Below are 21570 nucleotides of genomic sequence, written 5' to 3' on the forward strand. Positions count from 1 at the left end.
TATCCTGCCACCTTGGTCCAATACACTGTATGCCAATTTTCAACTCATTCGGACTAACGGTCAGGTGGTTATAGCCGTTTTCAGGTTTTTTTCCTGTTATAGCGCCATCTAGTGTCCAATCGACGCAATTCTTTTATCGTGACCAAAGATTAAGCCCATACACATGTGTACCGAGCTTGGTAAAGATATCTCATTTCATTCTTGAAATATAGCCATTTTAGTAAAAGTGGCTCCTCCTATTACGGAGATTTTTACGCCCCTTAGCGACCCTGAATCAAAATTTCAAATTTTTTGATAATTATTGATATTCCCACTCCAGAGAACATTTCTGCATGAGCAAGACTACTACCATTTGACTAAGTTTCAAATCTCTAGGCCTTACGGTTTGGGCTGCCCGATCAGTTTTAGGAAAGAATAAAATAAAAATTTGAGCAATTACAATAGGTTTTCAGCACTTCGTGCTTGAACCCCTAATTACAATAGAAACTGTTCATTTTGGACTCTGAGTGTGTTAGCGTGTGTAGTTACGTCGGCTCTTGAGAGTGGCTCTGCTGGTGTTGAACCCGCGGCTGTTTCTGGCGGAGCAGTTAAACTCCCTCTGCAGGTCATCAGCTGAAAAATCCATCACATGCAGGACTCGCTCTTTCTCCTCATCGCCGTAATAATACGACAGAAGCCTACACACACACACACACACACACACACACCAGTCAATAAAGCACAGAATAATAAATATTAGTATTTTGAATAAGTTTTTTCTTATATTTTCTGTTTTAATTTTAATTTGAGTAATTCTGTTCTGTTTTTAACGTATATGCGCATCATGAATTATTAAAGATCTTGATTTGGACAGTATACCTTTAATGCTGCCTTCACATATTCTTGGAATTCTCGTAAATACAAGTTTTCTAGGTAAAAACTGCACAAAACTGCTGATTGATTCTCCTCCCCCATCATGTGTGGACACGCCCCCTACTGCTGATTGATTCTCCTCCCCCATCATGTGTGGACACGCCCCCTACTGCTGATTGATTCTCCTCCCCCATCATGTGTGGACACGCCCCCTACTGCTGATTAATTCTCCTCCCCCATCATATGTGGACACGCCCCTTACTGCTGATTGATTCTCTCCTCCACCATCATGTGTGGACACACCCCCTACTGCTGATTGATTCTCCTCCCCCATCATGTGTGGACACACCCCCTACTGCTGATTGATTCTCCTCCCCCATCATATGTGGACACGCCCCTTACTGCTGATTGACTCACTCTCTCTCCTCCATCATGAGTGGACACACCCCCTACTGCTGATTGATTCTCTCCTCCACCATCATGTGTGGACACACCCCTCCTGCTGATTGGCTACAAGTGTGTAACCATTTGCAATTTTTTTAATGCATTTTCAACAGTGTTTCTCAGAAATTGCTTACTGCACCTTTAAAAGTTTTTTTCAGTTAAAGTAACAAAAGCTTTTATGGTTTCAGTTTAAGTTAACTATAATAACTCTGGTCCATACGTGGCCTCAGGTGAGCTGAATCGCGGGTCGCCGAGTTGCTCCACAGTTTTGTTATCGATGGTCCACCAGATCTCCTTCTTGTCTGTGAACAGGTGAGGCATATGCACCCGACAGGACAGCGTCGCTGTATCTCCTGAAATGACAACACAACACAGACCGTTACTGCTGCATATCCCAGAAAACACGGCAAAACTAGCAAAAGGAGAAGACGCTCACCCAGAGTCACCATGTAGATCTGATCGCTCGCGGGATTCAGAATGAAGGGAACTTTACTGCCAACATCGGGAACTACAAAAGAGAAAGTATGTAAAAAAAAAAAAAGCAAAAAAAAATGCAAACTTACACCGCATGGGGTCAGTAAGATTTTTAAATGTGTTTGAAAGAAGTCTCTTCTGTTCACCAAGGCTGCATTTATTTGATCAAAAATACAGTAAAAACAGTAAAATATTATTGTTATTTAAAATGTTGTTTTCTATGTGAATATATAATAAAGTGTAATTTATTTCTGTGATCAAAGCTGAATTTTCAGCATCATTACTCCAGTCTTCAGTGTCACTTCATGCCTTATCTATTTTACACATAAAACTTTCTGTGTTTTGTATGTATTGCACCATAAAAATGACTCACAAGATTCAGAATGAGGGTGTATGTAAACCTTGAGACGAGATGAAACGAGTCAAGAGGAGATGAGAACGCCTTACCAACAGTTATGATGTTGATGGCGCGTGTGAACTGGAGCGTGCGTCCGTTCATCTGATATGAAACGACACACGTGTAGAGGCCAGCATATGCGTCATACATCCTGTAGATCACCAGATCATCTCCTTTCAGCTCTCGGTCTCCTCTAAAAACACCAGACCTGCATAACTGCAGAGAGAGGTCAAAGTTCAGATGACAAACATCATTACACGGCTGTTTGGAAGACATGATTCTGATTGGTCGCATTCTAAACTGTATATTTGATCTAATTTCATGTTTCTCAAATCACTCCACACTCTTTCTTCTCACATAAAAAATAAATAAATACATGGACATGAAATATTGATTAAGTAGTTCAGTTATTTTAGTATTATTGAAATGTTTTTGGGGTTTTTTTTATTTGATTGTGCTTTTTTGACATTTTTATGAGTTTTGATTTAAATATGTATTTAGTTTTTACTCACTTTTATTTCAGTTTTAGTTATTTTAGTACATGAAGTTAAACTACAGGAAGATGAGTTTAAGCTTTTTTATATTAATTCAGTTAGTTTATTTTATGTCAAGTAACGGTTTTAGTTAAATTTCAAGTATTATTACAGTATAATAACCCAGATGATGTACAATTCGCTTCACATTATGTTTCTGATCATGCTTTAGATCAGGGTTTGAGTTCATAAAAAGCTAATAAATAATAATAAAAAAAACATGTTAATTAAAATTAAAATAATATATATATATATATATAATGCTTGTTAAATGAAATAAAATTTAGCAAAATGTAAAATATTTATAAGTGCAATACTACTAGTATATTAATGATACTAAAATAACACTGTGGCTGACAAGAAAGTTTGGGAATCCCTGATATAGATGATTATTTAGTAATAATAATCACTTTAGGCCTTATTCGTCTATTTTTACACATAAAACACATTAAATTTTCTGAAGGTGCCGCAACTGTTATTGCCAAAAGCAACAGTTTTCTGTGTTTTATACGTATTGCAGCATGAAAATGCAGTTAAAACTCTGGGCCATTTGATCGGCATGACCTTTAACTAGCTGCGCAAGAAGTATAGATTTCTAGTTTGTATTTGCTCACGTCTGCAGTGTTGTTTTTATTTGCTGCATTTTCGAGGTCAATGGTTTAATCTCCACAGGTGCTCATGAAAAGCCTTGTTTAACTAGTAGACTCTTTGAGATCTTTTCTTTTCTCTGCTTGATGCATTTGACTGGATATTAAAGTTTAAACGCCCCTAAAAACATGATAATGTCACCAATATTATTGGTACATTTTCCTAGAAGAAAAAGACCAAAGTTCTTTTTGAGGTCAGCTGGTTTACTCGTGATGAGAAAGAGCTCAGCAGAATATTAACAACAGTAACATGCAAAGACTTAATATTTTTAGGGAAAATGTAAATATTCTGTTGAGAATAAACTCATTAAATTACAAGAAAAAACTCGTTAAATTTCAAGAAAAAAGTTGAGATAAAATGTTGAGAATAAAGTCATTAAATTACGAGAACAAAGTCATTAAATTACGAGAAAAAAGTTGTTAAATTACGAGAACAAAAATAAAAATAAATTCGTTAATTTAATGACTTTATTCTCAACATTTTATCTCGACTTTTTTCTCGAAATTTAACGAATTTGTTCTCGTAATTTAACAACTTTTTTCTCGTAATTTAATGACTTTATTCTCAACATTTTATCTCGACTTTTTTTCTCAAAATTTAACGAATTTGTTCTCGTAATTTGACGACATTTTTCTCATAATTTAACGAATTTGTTCTCGTAATTTAACAACTTTTTTCTCGTAATTTAATGACTTTATTCTCAACATTTTATCTCGACTTTTTTCTCGAAATTTAACGAATTTGTTCTCGTAATTTAACAACTTTTTTCTCGTAATTTAATGACTTTATTCTCAACATTTTATCTCGACTTTTTTCTCAAAATTTAACGAATTTGTTCTCGTAATTTGACGACATTTTTCTCATAATTTAACGAATTTGTTCTCGTAATTTGACATTTTTCTTATAATTTAACGAATTTGTTCTCGTAATTTAACAACTTTTTTCTCGTAATTTAATTACTTTATTCTCAACATTTTATCTCGACTTTTTTCTCGAAATTTAACAACATTTTTCTCATAATTTAACAAATTTGTTCTCGTAATTTAACAACTTTTTTCTCGTAATTTAATTACTTTATTCTCAACATTTTATCTCGACTTTTTTCTCGAAATTTAACATTTTTCTCATAATTTAACGAATTTGTTCTCGTAATTTAACATTTTTCTCATAATTTAACGAATTTGTTCTTGTAATTTAATGACTTTTTCTCAACATTTAATCTCGACTTTTTTTTTTTAAATTTAACGAGTTTTTTTCTCGTAATTTAATGAGTTTATTCTCAACATTTTATCTCGACTTTTTTCTCGAAATTTAACGACATTTTTCTCATAATTTAACGAATTTGTTCTCGTAATTTAACAACTTTTTTCTCATAATTTAATGACTTTATTCTCAACATTTTATCTCGACTTTTTTCTCGAAATTTAACGACATTTTTCTCATAATTTAACGAATTTGTTCTCGTAATTTAACAACTTTTTTCTCATAATTTAATGACTTTATTCTCAACATTTTATCTCGACTTTTTTCTCGAAATTTAACAACATTTTTCTCATAATTTAACGAATTTGTTCTCGTAATTTAACATTTTTCTCATAATTTAACGAATTTGTTCTTGTAATTTAATGACTTTTTCTCAACATTTAATCTTGACTTTTTTTTTTTTTAAATTTAACGAGTTTTTTTCTCGTAATTTAATGAGTTTATTCTCAACATTTTATCTCGACTTTTTTCTCGAAATTTAACGACATTTTTCTCATAATTTAACGAATTTGTTCTCGTAATTTAACAACTTTTTTCTCATAATTTAATGACTTTATTCTCAACATTTTATCTCGACTTTTTTCTCGAAATTTAACGACATTTTTCTCATAATTTAACGAATTTGTTCTCGTAATTTAACAACTTTTTTCTCGTAATTTAATGACTTTATTCTCAACATTTTATCTCGACTTTTTTCTCGAAATTTAACAACATTTTTCTCATAATTTAACGAATTTGTTCTCGTAATTTAACATTTTTCTCATAATTTAACGAATTTGTTCTTGTAATTTAATGACTTTTTCTCAACATTTAATCTCGACTTTTTTTTTTTAAATTTAACGAGTTTTTTTCTCGTAATTTAATGAGTTTATTCTCAACATTTTATCTCGACTTTTTTCTCGAAATTTAACGACATTTTTCTCATAATTTAACGAATTTGTTCTCGTAATTTAACAACTTTTTTCTCATAATTTAATGACTTTATTCTCAACATTTTATCTCGACTTTTTTCTCGAAATTTAACGACATTTTTCTCATAATTTAACGAATTTGTTCTCGTAATTTAACAACTTTTTTCTCATAATTTAATGACTTTATTCTCAACATTTTATCTCGACTTTTTTCTCGAAATTTAACAACATTTTTCTCATAATTTAACGAATTTGTTCTCGTAATTTAACATTTTTCTCATAATTTAACGAATTTGTTCTTGTAATTTAATGACTTTTTCTCAACATTTAATCTCGACTTTTTTTTTTTTAAATTTAACGAGTTTTTTTCTCGTAATTTAATGAGTTTATTCTCAACATTTTATCTCGACTTTTTTCTCGAAATTTAACGACATTTTTCTCATAATTAACGAATTTGTTCTCGTAATTTAACAACTTTTTTCTCGTAATTTAATGAGTTTATTCTCAACATTTTATCTCGACTTTTTTCTCGAAATTTAACGACATTTTTCTCATAATTTAACGAATTTGTTCTCGTAATTTAACAACTTTTTTCTCGTAATTTAATGACTTTATTCTCAACATTTTATCTCGACTTTTTTCTCGAAATTTAACAACATTTTTCTCATAATTTAACGAATTTGTTCTCGTAATTTAACATTTTTCTCATAATTTAACGAATTTGTTCTTGTAATTTAATGACTTTTTCTCAACATTTAATCTCGACTTTTTTTTTTAAATTTAACGAGTTTTTTTCTCGTAATTTAATGAGTTTATTCTCAACATTTTATCTCGACTTTTTTCTCGAAATTTAACGACATTTTTCTCATAATTTAACGAATTTGTTCTCGTAATTTAACAACTTTTTTCTCATAATTTAATGACTTTATTCTCAACATTTTATCTCGACTTTTTTCTCGAAATTTAACGACATTTTTCTCATAATTTAACGAATTTGTTCTCGTAATTTAACAACTTTTTTCTCATAATTTAATGACTTTATTCTCAACATTTTATCTCGACTTTTTTCTCTAAATTTAACAACATTTTTCTCATAATTTAACGAATTTGTTCTCGTAATTTAACATTTTTCTCATAATTTAACGAATTTGTTCTTGTAATTTAATGACTTTTTCTCAACATTTAATCTCGACTTTTTTTTTTTAAATTTAACGAGTTTTTTTCTCGTAATTTAATGAGTTTATTCTCAACATTTTATCTCGACTTTTTTCTCGAAATTTAACGACATTTTTCTCATAATTTAACGAATTTGTTCTCGTAATTTAACAACTTTTTTCTCATAATTTAATGACTTTATTCTCAACATTTTATCTCGACTTTTTTCTCGAAATTTAACAACTTTAATCTCAAGATGGTTTTATTTTTTTATTATTGCTTGGCCCTAATCCTCTTCCGTATTCATGAGACTTTGTGACTTTACACATACTTTTTTCCATATATTAGGGAGTCGAAATGGCTAATAAGCCAATAAGTGGTCCTCTGCCGCCATCTACTGGTTAAATGTTTTTTTTTTTAATAAAAGTGTTTTATATAAGAAGAAGAATATTTAATATATATAATATGATATTTCTGCCACAATACCATGGTTACAGTTAGCATTTCTACATTAAATCCATGGTGAGTGTTGGTGATTTGTGGATTGAAAAGACTTCTATATCTTGTTCATTGATGGCACAATGTTTCTCCTGGTTTGATCTGATATGGTTTATAACAGAGAATTCTGCGCTGAATTTGAATGCTTCTCACTATATCTTGTGAGGAGCATTATATTATGATCGAGACCAGTCCGTTAACTTGTTCTGAGCTGCGTTCTCTATTATACTCAAACAACTAGCGTGGATTCGTTATACTTTCATTTCGTTTGCTGTTTCTTATATGCAACAGAAATGGCAGCTCTTATCAGTTGGCCAAGGTGCGACCTTTAACAAAATTTTGTTGCACCAGCAGGAAAAAAAGTTTGGCAGTCTGGAGCCCTGATATTAATAATATATCTTTGTTTATATGCACATATCTTTTCTTGCATTGTTACGACTCTTTAAACTGACAGATTGCCCGTGCTGATTTGCATTTCCATAGTTCTGCTCACACACAAGCTCTAAACTGAATAATGCTGATTGTTTGCAAGCGCCTCTTGCGTTCACGTCTTCTCAGGTCATTAATCGCGGGACTCTGGAGCTTAAGAAATTCATTTCCTTCATAATGGTTGGATGAGCTTTCAGTATCATTTTTAATAATGATGTTCTCAAATGTTTGTCCACACACACACACACACACACACACACAGACTCACATGGTACCAAGTGACAGAGTATGTGCTGTTGGGCAGCGTGAGGGTTTTCAGGTCAGGACACTCGAGGGTTCGATCGCTCTGGAGTGGTATAGTCAGGTTCAGGTGAGGTCGAGTTTTGGGGTCACATTCTCCGTCCCGCTGAACGACCTCCAGCTCCACACCGATCTTCACACACGAGGAAATGTTGCTGCCACACACACACACACACAAAACCAGATAAAATAACATGCATGATTTGGTTCCATGTTTATATTTAAATCCAAAGATATTATATTATATTATATTATATTATATTATATTATATTATATTATATTATATTATATTATATTATATTATAACATGATGAAATAACCTGCATCATTTGGTTCCATGTTTATATTTAAATGCAAATAATTTATATTATATTATATTATATTATATTATATTATATTATATTATATTATATTATATTATATTATATTATATTATAACATGATGAAATAACCTGCATTATTTGGCTCCATGTTTATATTTAAATCCAAAGATATTATATTATATTATATTATATTATATTATATTATATTATAACATGATGAAATAACCTGCATCATTTGGTTCCATGTTTATATTTAAATGCAAATAATATTATATTATATTATATTATATTATATTATATTATATTATATTATATTATATTATATTATATTATATTATATTATATTATAACATGATGAAATAACCTGCATTATTTGGCTCCATGTTTATATTTAAATCCAAAGATATTATATTATATTATATTATATTATATTATATTATATTATATTATAACATGATGAAATAACCTGCATCATTTGGTTCCATGTTTATATTTAAATGCAAATAATATTATATTATATTATATTATATTATATTATATTATATTATATTATATTATATTATATTATATTATAACATGATGAAATAACCTGCATTATTTGGCTCCATGTTTATATTTAAATCCAAAGATATTATATTATATTATATTATATTATATTATATTATATTATATTATATTATATTATATTATATTATATTATAACATAATGAAATAACCTGCATTATTTGACTCCATGTTTATATTTAAATCCAAAGATATTATATTATATTATATTATATTATATTATATTATATTATATTATATTATATTATATTATATTATATTATATTATAACATAATGAAATAACCTGCATTATTTGACTCCATGTTTATATTTAAATCCAAAGATATTATATTATATTATATTATATTATATTATATTATATTATATTATATTATATTATATTATAACATGATGAAATAACCTGCATTATTTGGCTCCATGTTTATATTTAAATCCAAAGATATTATATTATATTATATTATATTATATTATATTATATTATATTATATTATAACATGATGAAATAACCTGCATTATTTGGCTCCATGTTTATATTTAAATCCAAAGATATTATATTATATTATATTATATTATATTATATTATATTATATTATATTATATTATATTATATTATATTATATTATATATCCTAAATCCTAACCCTAACATGATGAAAAACAACATTTATGTAACAAACAATATAATTATATTATTTTGACATATACTGTATGGTATTTGAATTGTGATAAATATGATAAACAATTCAGATATATCACTGCTGCTTTTGAAGGTTAAAAGTACAAAATGCCATTGAAAAATTTTAAGGATATATTACGGGTAGGAGGAACTAGTTATCAAGATGTACAACCAACCAAATCAGCATGAACATCACTCACAAACAATTTCACTTCCATAATGTGACCAAACCAGACTAATTCAACTTCAGTTGATCAAACCATTCAGATTTGAAACTTCGCACATGTCTAGTGTGTGTTTACCGGAGCATGCAGATGTACAGTCCAGTGTCCTGCGCCGTGACCGGCTGTATCCACAGATACTCTCGGTCCTTGTACAGTGTGTGTAGTTTGAAGTTGATGGGCTGCTCGAGCTCGTGCGTGTGTGTGTGTCGGTACCACAGCAGAGACAGACTGCTGTTCTGAGTCTGACTGTAGCTGTAGAGCGTGGGATGAGAGAAGAGAGGACAGTAGAGCCACGCCACCTCGCCGTCATACACCCGCACCGCACCCTCGCTCCACACGCCCCAGTCCAGGCACTGCACGTCTGAAAACACACAAACACACACGGCGCGTTACAGAGAGAGTAAACAAGTGATCTCACATAAGATCTCAACAATGTCTCAGATTTCAGATGTGCTGCACACTCATTTTATAGCTCTATACTCTCACTGACAACTATTGACTCAGTTTTGTCTATTTTATTCTTCCAATGGAACTTTAGGAGAAAAATATGAGACAAAACTGATACACTACCATTCAAAAGTTTGGGGTAAGTAAAAAAAAAATAATAAATTAATACTTTTTACACATTAAATTGATCCAAAGTGACAGTAAAAAAAGTTACAAAAGATTCTATTTCAAATAAATGCTGTTCTTTTGAACTTGAAAATTCAGCTTTGATCACAGGAATAAATTACATTTTAACATATATTCACATAGAAAACGGCTATTTTAAATTGTAAAAATATTTCACAATTTTTACTGTACTTTTGATCAAATAAATGCAGCCTTGCTGAGCAAAAGACACTTCTTTCAAAAAACATATTTAAAAATAGGTTCAAAAAACCTTTGACCGGTAATGTACTTCAACGAAACATAACCTGAGCTACGAAAGCGACACGTTTGAGCAATAAAATTTCCTCTGCATGGGCTCAAACACACACTTATACACTTAAACCCTTGCACACACACACATTATTGCGTGCAAATCAATATTAGGTAATTGAGCTATCAAATTTACGGCATGAACATGGAGTAAAATTTAAAACATTAAAAAGGCCGAATCAATTACAGCTTAAAACTCACACATCAGCAACTAATGCATCAATATGAAATTAATACCTAGGTATGCTCTTTCTTTTTCTCTTTTCCTCACACACACACACACACACACACAGTCTACGCAAACAGAAACGTATGCACATGCAATTTCAGTAAAATAATGAAAGATAAGGTGATCAGTTTAAATGCTGATCCTGCTAATGTCAAAAAGTCTATTTAAATAAATTACCATGCAAAATCAAAGTGGCACGCAAACACACACAGATTCTCATTCATACCACATTCACAAATCAAACCATTTGCACACACACACACACACACGTGCAGGTGATGTCAGGATCGGTCTGTGGGACGGGCAGAGCAAGCGGTGGGCCGGCAGTGTGTGTGTAATTGGTCTGTCACTTTCCGACTGGGAGGGGATTAGTCTTCCTATTAAGAGTGTCTTAGTACAAGCGTTCACACACACCCGCACGGCATTATAAATGACCCTCTTCTGGAACAATCCATTTCCTGTCCCGCAGCGGGAAGCGTTTTTAATTAACCCCTGCTTCCAGAGGTGCACCCGGCCCATAATCCCATGACCGCTCTTTACACGCACAAATATTATGACATATAACAGCACATACGATACAGCTGCGGGTCGAACCTGAAAAGCGCTGCAGCTGCGTTATTCATGATATTACATTCATGCATTACTCGCTAAAACTCACTTGAACTGGTTCTAGATCATTAGACGTGACGTTAAGGTGCTCTGAAAGCCTGAAGCCAGCGTCCTTACGAGGTGCTGTCATATGTGATGCCATCTGACAAGTCAGAGACGCGAAACTGCGCTTTCAGACGCGGCCTAAAGGAAACATCACTTCCTTCCTTTATCAGAGTTTAGAAAGTCTGTTTTTTTAGGAGGATTTCCCAAAAGATTTTGGTCATCTTTATATGTGTAATCTAGTTTCAGGGGATTTTGTAAAACTTTTTGATGCAATTTACGGCTTTACATTTTATTCAGTTTTATTTTTAAAAAACAAACCTTGCCAATTAATACAAGAATTACATTAAACATTAATTATATATATATATATATATATATATGCACATAAAGAGAGCGATTTTTATATAAATAAAAAAAATTAATTATATGTAATTCATATGTAATTTTTTTATTTATATATATTTAATATTTTATATATATACATATATATTTAAATTTATATATAAAATTCATGTTAAATATTGATTTTTTATAAAAAAAATAAAAATTTATATATATATATATATATATATATATATACACACACAATTATATTTATATAAAATAAATATTTAAATGTATTATATATATAATTAATATTAAATATTGATTTTTATATAAATGAAAAAATACATTAATTATATATTAATTTTTTATTTCTATAAAAAACAATATTTAATATTATATATATATATATATCCAGTGTTTTCATTACTAAATTAATAAAAATATTTTTTAGTAAATAGAAATAAAGCTGAAATAAAAATATAAATATTGTATGAAAAAATTAAACAAAAATTCTAGTAAAATTACTCCTATTATAGTTTTTGATAATATTTAGGATTTATTTTTATATTTTCTGTTTTGACTAATTTTAGTTAAAATTTTTGAAATTTTGTTGTATTATTGTCAATTTTAAATGTATATATATATATATATATAGAGAGAGAGAGAGAGAGAGAGAGTTTTTATTATTTAATTTATTACTTAAATTAAAAAAAGTTGACTTCAAGAAATTAAAATAAATAAGTTTAATTTTTTTCATATTTAATTTATTTCAGTTATTTTGTTTCAAGCAACGAAAATGTTTTTTAATAACTTTGGTGCCGAGCAAACGGCAATGAAATTAATTAATGTAAAAGTACTGCAAATAAAATGGCCGACCACACTGTTGATCTTTAAATATAATAAAAAATAAATAATATAATAAAAAAACGCCAAAAATAATCAAGGTTGGAAACACACTGGAAAACACTCTCATTTCCATCAACCTTATAAACACTTACACCTGATTCATTCATTCACTCGTGTTTATTTTTGCATCATTCAGCACTACTTCTGTAGACGTAGACTCTGTGATTTAAGCTCGCGCCCCTGCTGATTGGTGGGAAGATCTAATGTGTGGCTGTTGATGGGATCAATTATGTAAATGTGCGATCTGATTGGTTGCTGATAGATTAGGAGGATGGATATAGTCTCCGGGCAAGGGAGCAAATTCATCCTTCACCGGCCGCAGACTGACCAATCACAGCCCTTCAATCAGACACAACTCTCACCTGATTGGACGGAGGCCTGAGTGACAGATGCAGAAAAGCCACCCATCTTTAAAATGCAGAGACAGAGAAGTGTGACGACCAACGGCATCCTGGACAGAGAGAGAGAGAGAGAGAGAGAGAGAGAGAGAGAATGAGTCTGTGTACGATCGACTGCCTACATTTCATCAGATATTCCCTCAGTTTATTATCAGAGTCCATAAAACACTGCTGAAGGTGTTTTTACTACACGACAGTTTTAAGAGCGCTAGAGGAGGAGGGAAATTAATGGAATAAGAAAGAAAAGGAATATGCACATGAGTGCAGATTCAAGCGTTTACTGTAAGACACACAACATTACTGTAAGACAAATCAATCATTCCTACTGATATAACCAGGTATAGCTATTGCATTGTTTCAGAAAACAGATCAAATTTAAAGTCGTACTCTTGCAGTAATCAGCATATCATCGAGTCAAGGATTTGAACAGAGCAGAATGAATGTGAATGAATTAGGACTGACATGATTCCTCGATTAAATTCAAGTACTCCATTTTAAAAATATTAGATTGGGTCAATGACGTGACGAGTCATTTTTTGTTGAAAGGCCTTAATAATAATAAAAAACAAAGATATGACATCCAAAGTATGTAAGGTCGTACAACTAGATCTCTTTCATTGAACCCAAAAGGTTTTAATTATATTTTGCAACATATAAATGTATTTTAAACATTTTTAAGTGTCAAAATGTCATTCGGTTTAACCGTCCAAAGGCCAATACAGCCATTTCATTTGTGATTAAAATATCTTAAAATGTAATAAATGTATGTATTTTTTATTCTGGCATGATTTTATAACATCATATATCAACATAGTGCACAATGATATTAAAATTATGTGTAGAAGTCATTGCTTTATTATGAGAAAGAATGTCTGGAAAAATGAATTTCATTGATGTCATTTGAAGTAACCAATATAAAGGGACCATTTTGGATCAAGTCATGCGGTCAGTATCATGTGACAGGATGTGACATCAAGGACCACATGGTCATGAAGCAAAGTAACTAAATTTGATAAATTCATGTTTTCGCTCATATGCATGTCCCAAAACATCAGGTCATTCGGTGCAACCGCTATAAAACATGGAAAATGTTGTAATATTTTAAAAACTTGTACTAAATATAAAATGTTTGATAGTCTTTTTGCTAGCTAGATATCAGCCTGTTAGCACTGTTTGAAAATATCGTCATTCGGTATAAACAAACGTGTCATTCGGTAAAACCGAATGACTTTTTTGGTGCCAAATTTTGTCTATCTTGTAAAAAATGACAAAAGCAGTGTTAATTGATTATAAAAAACACATAATTTCATTGGCAACACTTGATATAATTTCAAAAACATCTCCATTATGTTTGTTTTACACTTTTAAAAACCTTATTCGTCAATGACCCGATTGCAATTTACCCATGTCAAGTAACCAGCAAAATACCGGCGTATTCCACTGACGAGAATCCATGAACCGCATTATTTGACCGTTTTCTAAGGCTGCGCGATGTATTAAACATCAACTCATACTCCATTTCTGCAATGCGTGTCATTTCATCAGGTTTGTAAGGTAAATCATTTATAAACCTACACCAACACAGGAGAATACGTCAGATTGTTTCTAAATATGCAAACTGTTCATCGCGATTTCAAAATAAAAGTTTAAATCCTCAGTCTGAGTTTGCATGTTTTGATGTCCACATGTTTTTGTCCAAGAAATTACAGTGGCTGTAGCATTTCTATCATAGAGAAGTGGCCAAATATTAAAGATTAAGTAAACATTTGAATTAAATGTCATTTGGCCGATATTAAACAAGGATTTGATCTGCTGTAAAGTGTAACAACAAATTATAACAAATGCCACTGGTGCCATTTGTTATAATACATATACATAATATTAACAACTAACTGATGTACATTATGTATTTTAACAGTGTTGTTCTATAAAACCATATGATTACTTGCTTTCGATACTTTATTTAAATCATTATTGCCTCATTGTTATTTTAAGTCATTTTAAGTCTTAAAGGATTAGTTCACTTCAGAATTCAAATTTCCTGATAATTCACTCACCCCCATGTCATCCCAGATGTTTATGTCTTTCTTTCTTTAGTTGACGTCATGCATGACCTTTCCAACATGATTACATAATGCATGACGCATCGCATAGCAGTGCAAGATGAGCATTTGTGGTTAAAAAGTATATCATTTTTATTTTTTTGGCCGATGGTTTCTCTAGATTAGACATCTGGGATCATGTAGAGCTCTTTGAAGCTGCACTGAAACTGACATTTGGACCTTCAACCCGTTGAACCCCAGTGAAGTCCACTATATGGAGAAAAATCCTGGAATGTTTTCATCAAAAACCTTCATTACTGTTTTTGACTTTTTATTATTACCACAAAAAAATATCCGATTACTCAAATAATCGTCAAAATAATCGCCAGATTACTCGATTACCAAAATAATCATTAGTCACAGCCCTAGAATGAATCATTCAGAGTCAGTTTTGTGAACTGGATCAACTGATTCGTTGAAAAGATCAAAAGAACAAAACATAATGCATAATAAAAATACATGCATTTAAAATAAACAAAATCTGTACAGGAACTGCAGTTTATCATTTAGATGCTGGTGTACAAAAGCTTGTGGGCGAATAATTACTGGCTAAAATGCTGTTTCTAAACAGGAAGGAATGATCAACTGTAAGTGACACTGTAACGCCGTACATGAACATATGGAGCAGCAGCTTGATTGAATTTAAATTGTAAAAACCAAACCCTGCGCCCTTGAATGAATGAACGATCCTGTGCCAGGAGAGACAGACTGAGAGAGAGAGAGAGAGAGAGAGATGGATGGTGTTGGACAGCAACCGTCTCTTCACTGTCACCCGGCAACATACATCACTGGCCTGTAATGGCACAACACACACACACACACACAAACACACACACACCTACCAACATCTCTGAGTCAAAGCCAAACTGTGAGCCCTGTAAGGAATAATTCACACTCCCAACGATAAAAAATTCTAATGGTTTCACACACAGTGATTCATAATCAATGGGTTAAAAAAGCCTTTAACCTAATGATTTATTAACAGCCTCATATCATGCATTTATGCCAAGGCCGTAACCATGTCTTGAACATCGGGGGGACCAAATATGCCAAATAAACCATTTAGTAATGATTAGGGGTGTGACAATACACTTAGCTCACGAGACGATACACGATATTGAGACGATATTTTAACTCTATTTTTAAGAAATCTTCAATGACGAACTATATGACTGAAAGTCACAAAGTTCAAAACAACGCAGGTCCATTTTTAAATGTTTTAACTAATCTAGTGCTATGACTAACAATTATTTTGGTAATGGAGTAATCAGGTGGTTATTTTGATGATTAATCAGATCATTTTTTTGTGGTAATAAAGTGAACAACTGCCTTTAAAATGACTTAAAATACATATATAATAACTATGAGGCAATAATAACTGGTACAAATAAAGTATCAAAAGCAGTTTTATTGAACAACGGTGTTAAAATACATAATCCAATAAACTTACAGTATGTACATTATGTATTATAACTAATGCCTGAGGAGGGCGCCAACAGCCTGGTTATTGTTGTTGTTACACTTTACAGCATGATCAAATCTTTAATATTGGCCAAACAACATTTAATTCAAATGTCAATTTAATCTTTAATATGTGGCCACTTCTTTATGATGGAAGTGCTACATCCACTGTAATTTCTTGAACAAGAACATGTGGACATAAAACATGCAAACTCAAAGTGAGGGTTTAAAGGTGCCCTAGAACGTTCTTTCACAAGATGTAATATAAGTCTAAGGTGTCCCCTGAATGTGTCTGTGAAGTTTCAGCTCAAAATACCCCATAGATTTTTTTAAATTAATTTTTTTAACTGCCTATTTTGGGGCATCATTAACTATGCACCGATTCAGGCTGCGGCCCCTTTAAATCTCGTGCTCCCCGCCCCCGAGCTCTCGGCTATAATACAGTGCATTTACAAAGTTCACACAGCTAATATAACCCTCAAATGGATCTTTATCAAATGTTCGTCATGCATACATCGATTCCTGTGAGTATAGTATTTATTTGGATGTTTACATTTGATTCTGAATGAGTTTGATAGTGCTCCGTGGCTAAAGCTAACATTACACACTGTTGGAGAGATTTATATAGAATGAAGTTGTGTTTATGAATTATACAGACTGCAAGTGTTTGAAAATGAAAATAGCGCTGGCTCTTGTCTCCGTGAATACAGTAATAAACGATGGTAACTTTAACCACATTTAACAGTACATTAGCAACATGCTAACGAAACATTTAGAAAGACAATTTACAAATATCACTAAAAATATCATGTTATCATGGATCATGTCAGTTATTATCGCTCCATCTGCCATTTTTCGCTATTGTTCTTGCTTGCTTACCTAGTCTGATGATTCAGCTGTGCACAGATCCAGACGTTCTGCCCTTGTCTAATGCCTCGAACATGAGCTGGCATATGCAAATATTGGGGGCGTACATATTAATGATCCCGACTGTTACGTAACAGCAAATCGATGCGTACGGCCATCTGCTGGAAGCTAGTTATTATAGTTAATAAAGTTTTAAATATGGATATTCTTCTTACAAATACCACTTCGCTTCAGAAAGCCTTTATTAACTCCCTGGAGTCGTATGGATTATTTTTATGATGGATGGACACATTTTTTGGGCTTCAAAATCTCACTCCCCATTCACTCCCATTATAAAGCTTGGAAGAGCCAGGATATTTTTTAAATATATCTCTGTTTGTGTTCGTCTGAAAGAAGATAGTCACATACACCTAGGATGACTTGAGGGTGAGTACATTTACATTTCACATTTACATTTAGTCATTTAGCAGACGCTTTTCTCCAAAGCGACTTACAAATGAGAGCAGTAGAAGCACTCATCTTTTCAGTACATCATGAGATCATTTTCATTTTTGGGGGAACTATCCTTTTAAACGTTTATTTTTATCGTGATAAACAAAAGTTTGCATATTTAGAAACATATTCATGTATGTAAGTTTATAATGATTTACGTTACAAATCTGGCGAAAAAAATTATGTTTCTAATCTGCACGTTGTGTTCCCATATGAACGTTATTGGAAACCCAAACTTGTCTCATCACATTCATTAAAGAATTACATGATTCACATAAATTATATCGTATATATTTTTTTTAAAGGGTGAAAAGGGTTGCGTAGTTTGAATCAATGGATATTACTGTCAGTCTTTTAACATTCCTGTTGGAAATTAAATGTTTAGCTACTTTATATCTCCCCTTACACTCTTTCCCTATAAAACCTGAAGTATGTTTATTGCAACATATACAGTAACACATTTCAGTAATTCAACATTTTCCTTCCTCTTTCTTCTTTTGTGTTCTTCAGAAGAAAATAAAGCCATGTAGGTTTGGAAATGAGATGAGAGCGAGTAAATAATAGTGCTACTGTGCCTTTAAGGCTTCTATATAAATGTAAATGTGCAGCTGTTGTCAATACCATAAAATTCCATCTATAAAAGTACAAATGCTGAATAAATGAACTCAGTACGACTCAAGAAGTTCTTTTGATTGGATAAAGGTATTATGATGAAACACACAAACACACACACCAGCAGACGGACCCGAAGTCTCGGAGTCTCAGCTGAGACTAAATAAAATGATCGAAAACCTAATTAGAGCAGTTAGTGTGATGAGTCCAAAATAACGACATCATCTCCGAACGCTCCAGTTCAGATAAAATCTCCATCCTGCTTATCTGAGCGTCACAAATGTGCGTTTTAATTTCGCTGAGATGCATTAGGGCGAAATTAGAGCATCATGGGAATTCATTAGACTCATCCTTCAAAACCCACTTCATCGATTCGCAGAAGTTTGAACAAATCGCTAAATTACTTAAAAGGGTAAGCTCCAGAAATGCTTCATTATTTGTTTTGGGGGGAAATCGGATTACGTGTGATCGATACCGCGCTCGTCCAGACAGACAGAGGCACGGAGCTGGACGGGGGACGAGAGGGACGCGACGGGCACAAGACACGGTCAAATAATCTATCGCTGTGGAGTAAGAGGCCAATTAGTCACGAAACTGTACTGAGAACACACACACACAAACACACACGTCTGTTTTTGTATCATGGTGGGAATTTCCCATTCACTTCTATTGCTTTTATATAAAGCTAAGTTGCTCGAACCCCACCTACTAATGACACATTAGATATTATTTGTCCCTTTATGAAGCTGTTTTCATTGAGGTAGGTCTCCAGGTTTTACTATAATTGCATATTTGCTCACCAACATCAAAATCAGACTCGCACACATAACAGGATAATTATAGTTCATTACAATTAAAATCATTAAAAAGTGTGTTACTTTAAATAAAATAAATGTCAACTGAAAAAAACAAAATTATTTATTAATAGAGTGCAACGGTCAGGTTTCAGAAGTGAAAACTCCACTCATTTTCATGAGTGAGAGAAATTGATTATAACTTATAAATCTTTAAAAACAGCCCTACTGTGAGCTACGAGGTTGTTAATCGATAATATTTGCTTCAATTGAAGCCTTCAGTCCACATTATTTCAGCTTATTTTTTAAATAATCGTGTTTAACAGCAGAATTCGTGGTGAAAAACTACATTACCCATGATGCTGGGCAGAAATTCCACCAATCAGAGGGTCTAAAGAAGCTAAATGCGCCAAAAGATCTCTTTAGCTCCGCCCACTCCCATGAAGCACTGCGAATGACAATCGAGTCGGCCTCTCAAAATACTTAAATATTTGTATATATATGCATATTTTGCAATATATAATCAACATTTGTAAATTATTCGTTTAATATTTCTAAATCATTTTAAATTCAATGATGCTCTTCGTAATGCTTCATGGGATTGTAGTTCTTTCCCTCACTGAAGCCATTAAAGGTCCAGTGTGTAATATATTTAGGAGGATCTACTGACAGAAATGCAATATCATATACATAACTATGTTTTCAGTGGTGTATAAAAGCCTTACATAATGAACCGTTATGTTTTTATTACCTCAGAATGAGCCATTTCTATCTACATACACCGCGGGTCCCCTTACATGGACTGTTTCTACAGTAGCCCTAAATGGACAAACTGCTCTAAAGAACGCGTTTCATTGCTATGTTCTTCTTCTTCATTATTGGTGTTTCTAGAGGCATCTTGATGCTCATCTCGATGATAATACTTGCAATAAAATATCGTTTTACTTAATAATTAAATAAATATAATTTCTAAATTTATCTTTGCAAAGAAACCTCATTGCTTGACTGGCTACTCTCTGCTGTCTCAGACGACGACGTCTTTGTCCTGTGTCGGCCACCGTAGCTTTTCCATGTGCTTCAAAAGGGAGGGGTGAGAATTGGACTGAGCCATTGGTTGCAATTCGCAACCTCACCACTAGATGCCGCTAAAATTTGCACACTGCACCTTTAAACAGTGGAATCGACCCTTCGCTGGGAGTTTGATTGACAAGCGATCTAACCAATCATAATGCCGAATCCGGCATTTTGTCCGACAAAGCAATCATGAGTTAGAAGATTAACCTCGGTGGACTTGAACTTGGAAAATTGTGTGTATTTACGTCTTTCCACGTTTAAACAACATTCCTTCTGATGTTCATTCGTGTTTATTTGATTAACTAGTAGGAAGAGATGATCGTTTCACGAGCCGCTTGAGCTGTGGCGCTACAGAGATCTGTCACGACACATTAAAGAGCCACAAAATGCTTTTTATTGTTCGAATTTCTTAAAAAATATCACAGTTTGAAAACTGGGACTTTGTTTAATATCATAAGTAACCTGCTCTGTCTTGTCTGTCGACGTGTTGTTAGTGTCCTCTTTGCTCCGCAATGTATTTTTCACTCTGTGTGACTGTAAAACTACATTACCCATGATGCTGCACAGAAATTCCACCAATCAGAATCGAAACGAGCAAAATGCGACAAAAGATCTTTTTAGCTCCGCCCACTCCTATTAAGCACTGTAAATTACGTAATATATATATAAAAAATCAACATTTTTAAATGCGTAATTTTGCTATTATGCTATTCGCAATGCTTCATGGGATTGTAGTTCTTTCCCTCACTAAAGCCGTCTTGTATCTTTTTGTCTAATTTTCAACTACTTTTTTGCTTCAAGTCTAAGTTTGTAATGTTATGATTCTCCTCGTAGCTTGATTCATGGCTTATAACTCGACATTTTTTAAATCCCTATTGGAGAAATGAATGGAAAGTGATACATAAACATGAATTGATCCACACCACAAGATCATAAATATGGATTTTACTATCAAAAAATCACATTTTCCAAACTCTATATATTTTAAATCACATTTACAAGCATTCATTTATCATTAGCTCAAGTGTGTGATGGTCCTAA

General features: G+C 32.3%; 1 protein-coding gene across 4 annotated transcripts in view; it reads right to left on the minus strand.

The window, feature by feature from the left end:
* Positions 1 to 21570, minus strand: part of LOC125248378 (interleukin-1 receptor accessory protein) — a 36761-nt gene that overhangs the window by 12455 nt on the left and 2736 nt on the right. For all 4 annotated transcript variants that reach the window (XM_048160209.1, XM_048160207.1, XM_048160208.1 and 1 more), the window contains 7 exons: positions 13092 to 13180; positions 9771 to 10053; positions 7873 to 8059; positions 2218 to 2383; positions 1733 to 1804; positions 1517 to 1649; positions 529 to 677 (listed from right to left, as the gene is read on the minus strand). In XM_048160209.1, coding sequence (XP_048016166.1) covers positions 529 to 677; positions 1517 to 1649; positions 1733 to 1804; positions 2218 to 2383; positions 7873 to 8059; positions 9771 to 10053; positions 13092 to 13180 — 1079 coding nt within the window. The remainder of the gene's footprint in view (positions 1 to 528; positions 678 to 1516; positions 1650 to 1732; positions 1805 to 2217; positions 2384 to 7872; positions 8060 to 9770; positions 10054 to 13091; positions 13181 to 21570) is intronic.

The sequence above is a fragment of the Megalobrama amblycephala genome, linkage group LG16 (genome assembly GCF_018812025.1).
Source record: "Megalobrama amblycephala isolate DHTTF-2021 linkage group LG16, ASM1881202v1, whole genome shotgun sequence".
Lineage (NCBI taxonomy): Eukaryota > Metazoa > Chordata > Actinopteri > Cypriniformes > Xenocyprididae > Megalobrama > Megalobrama amblycephala.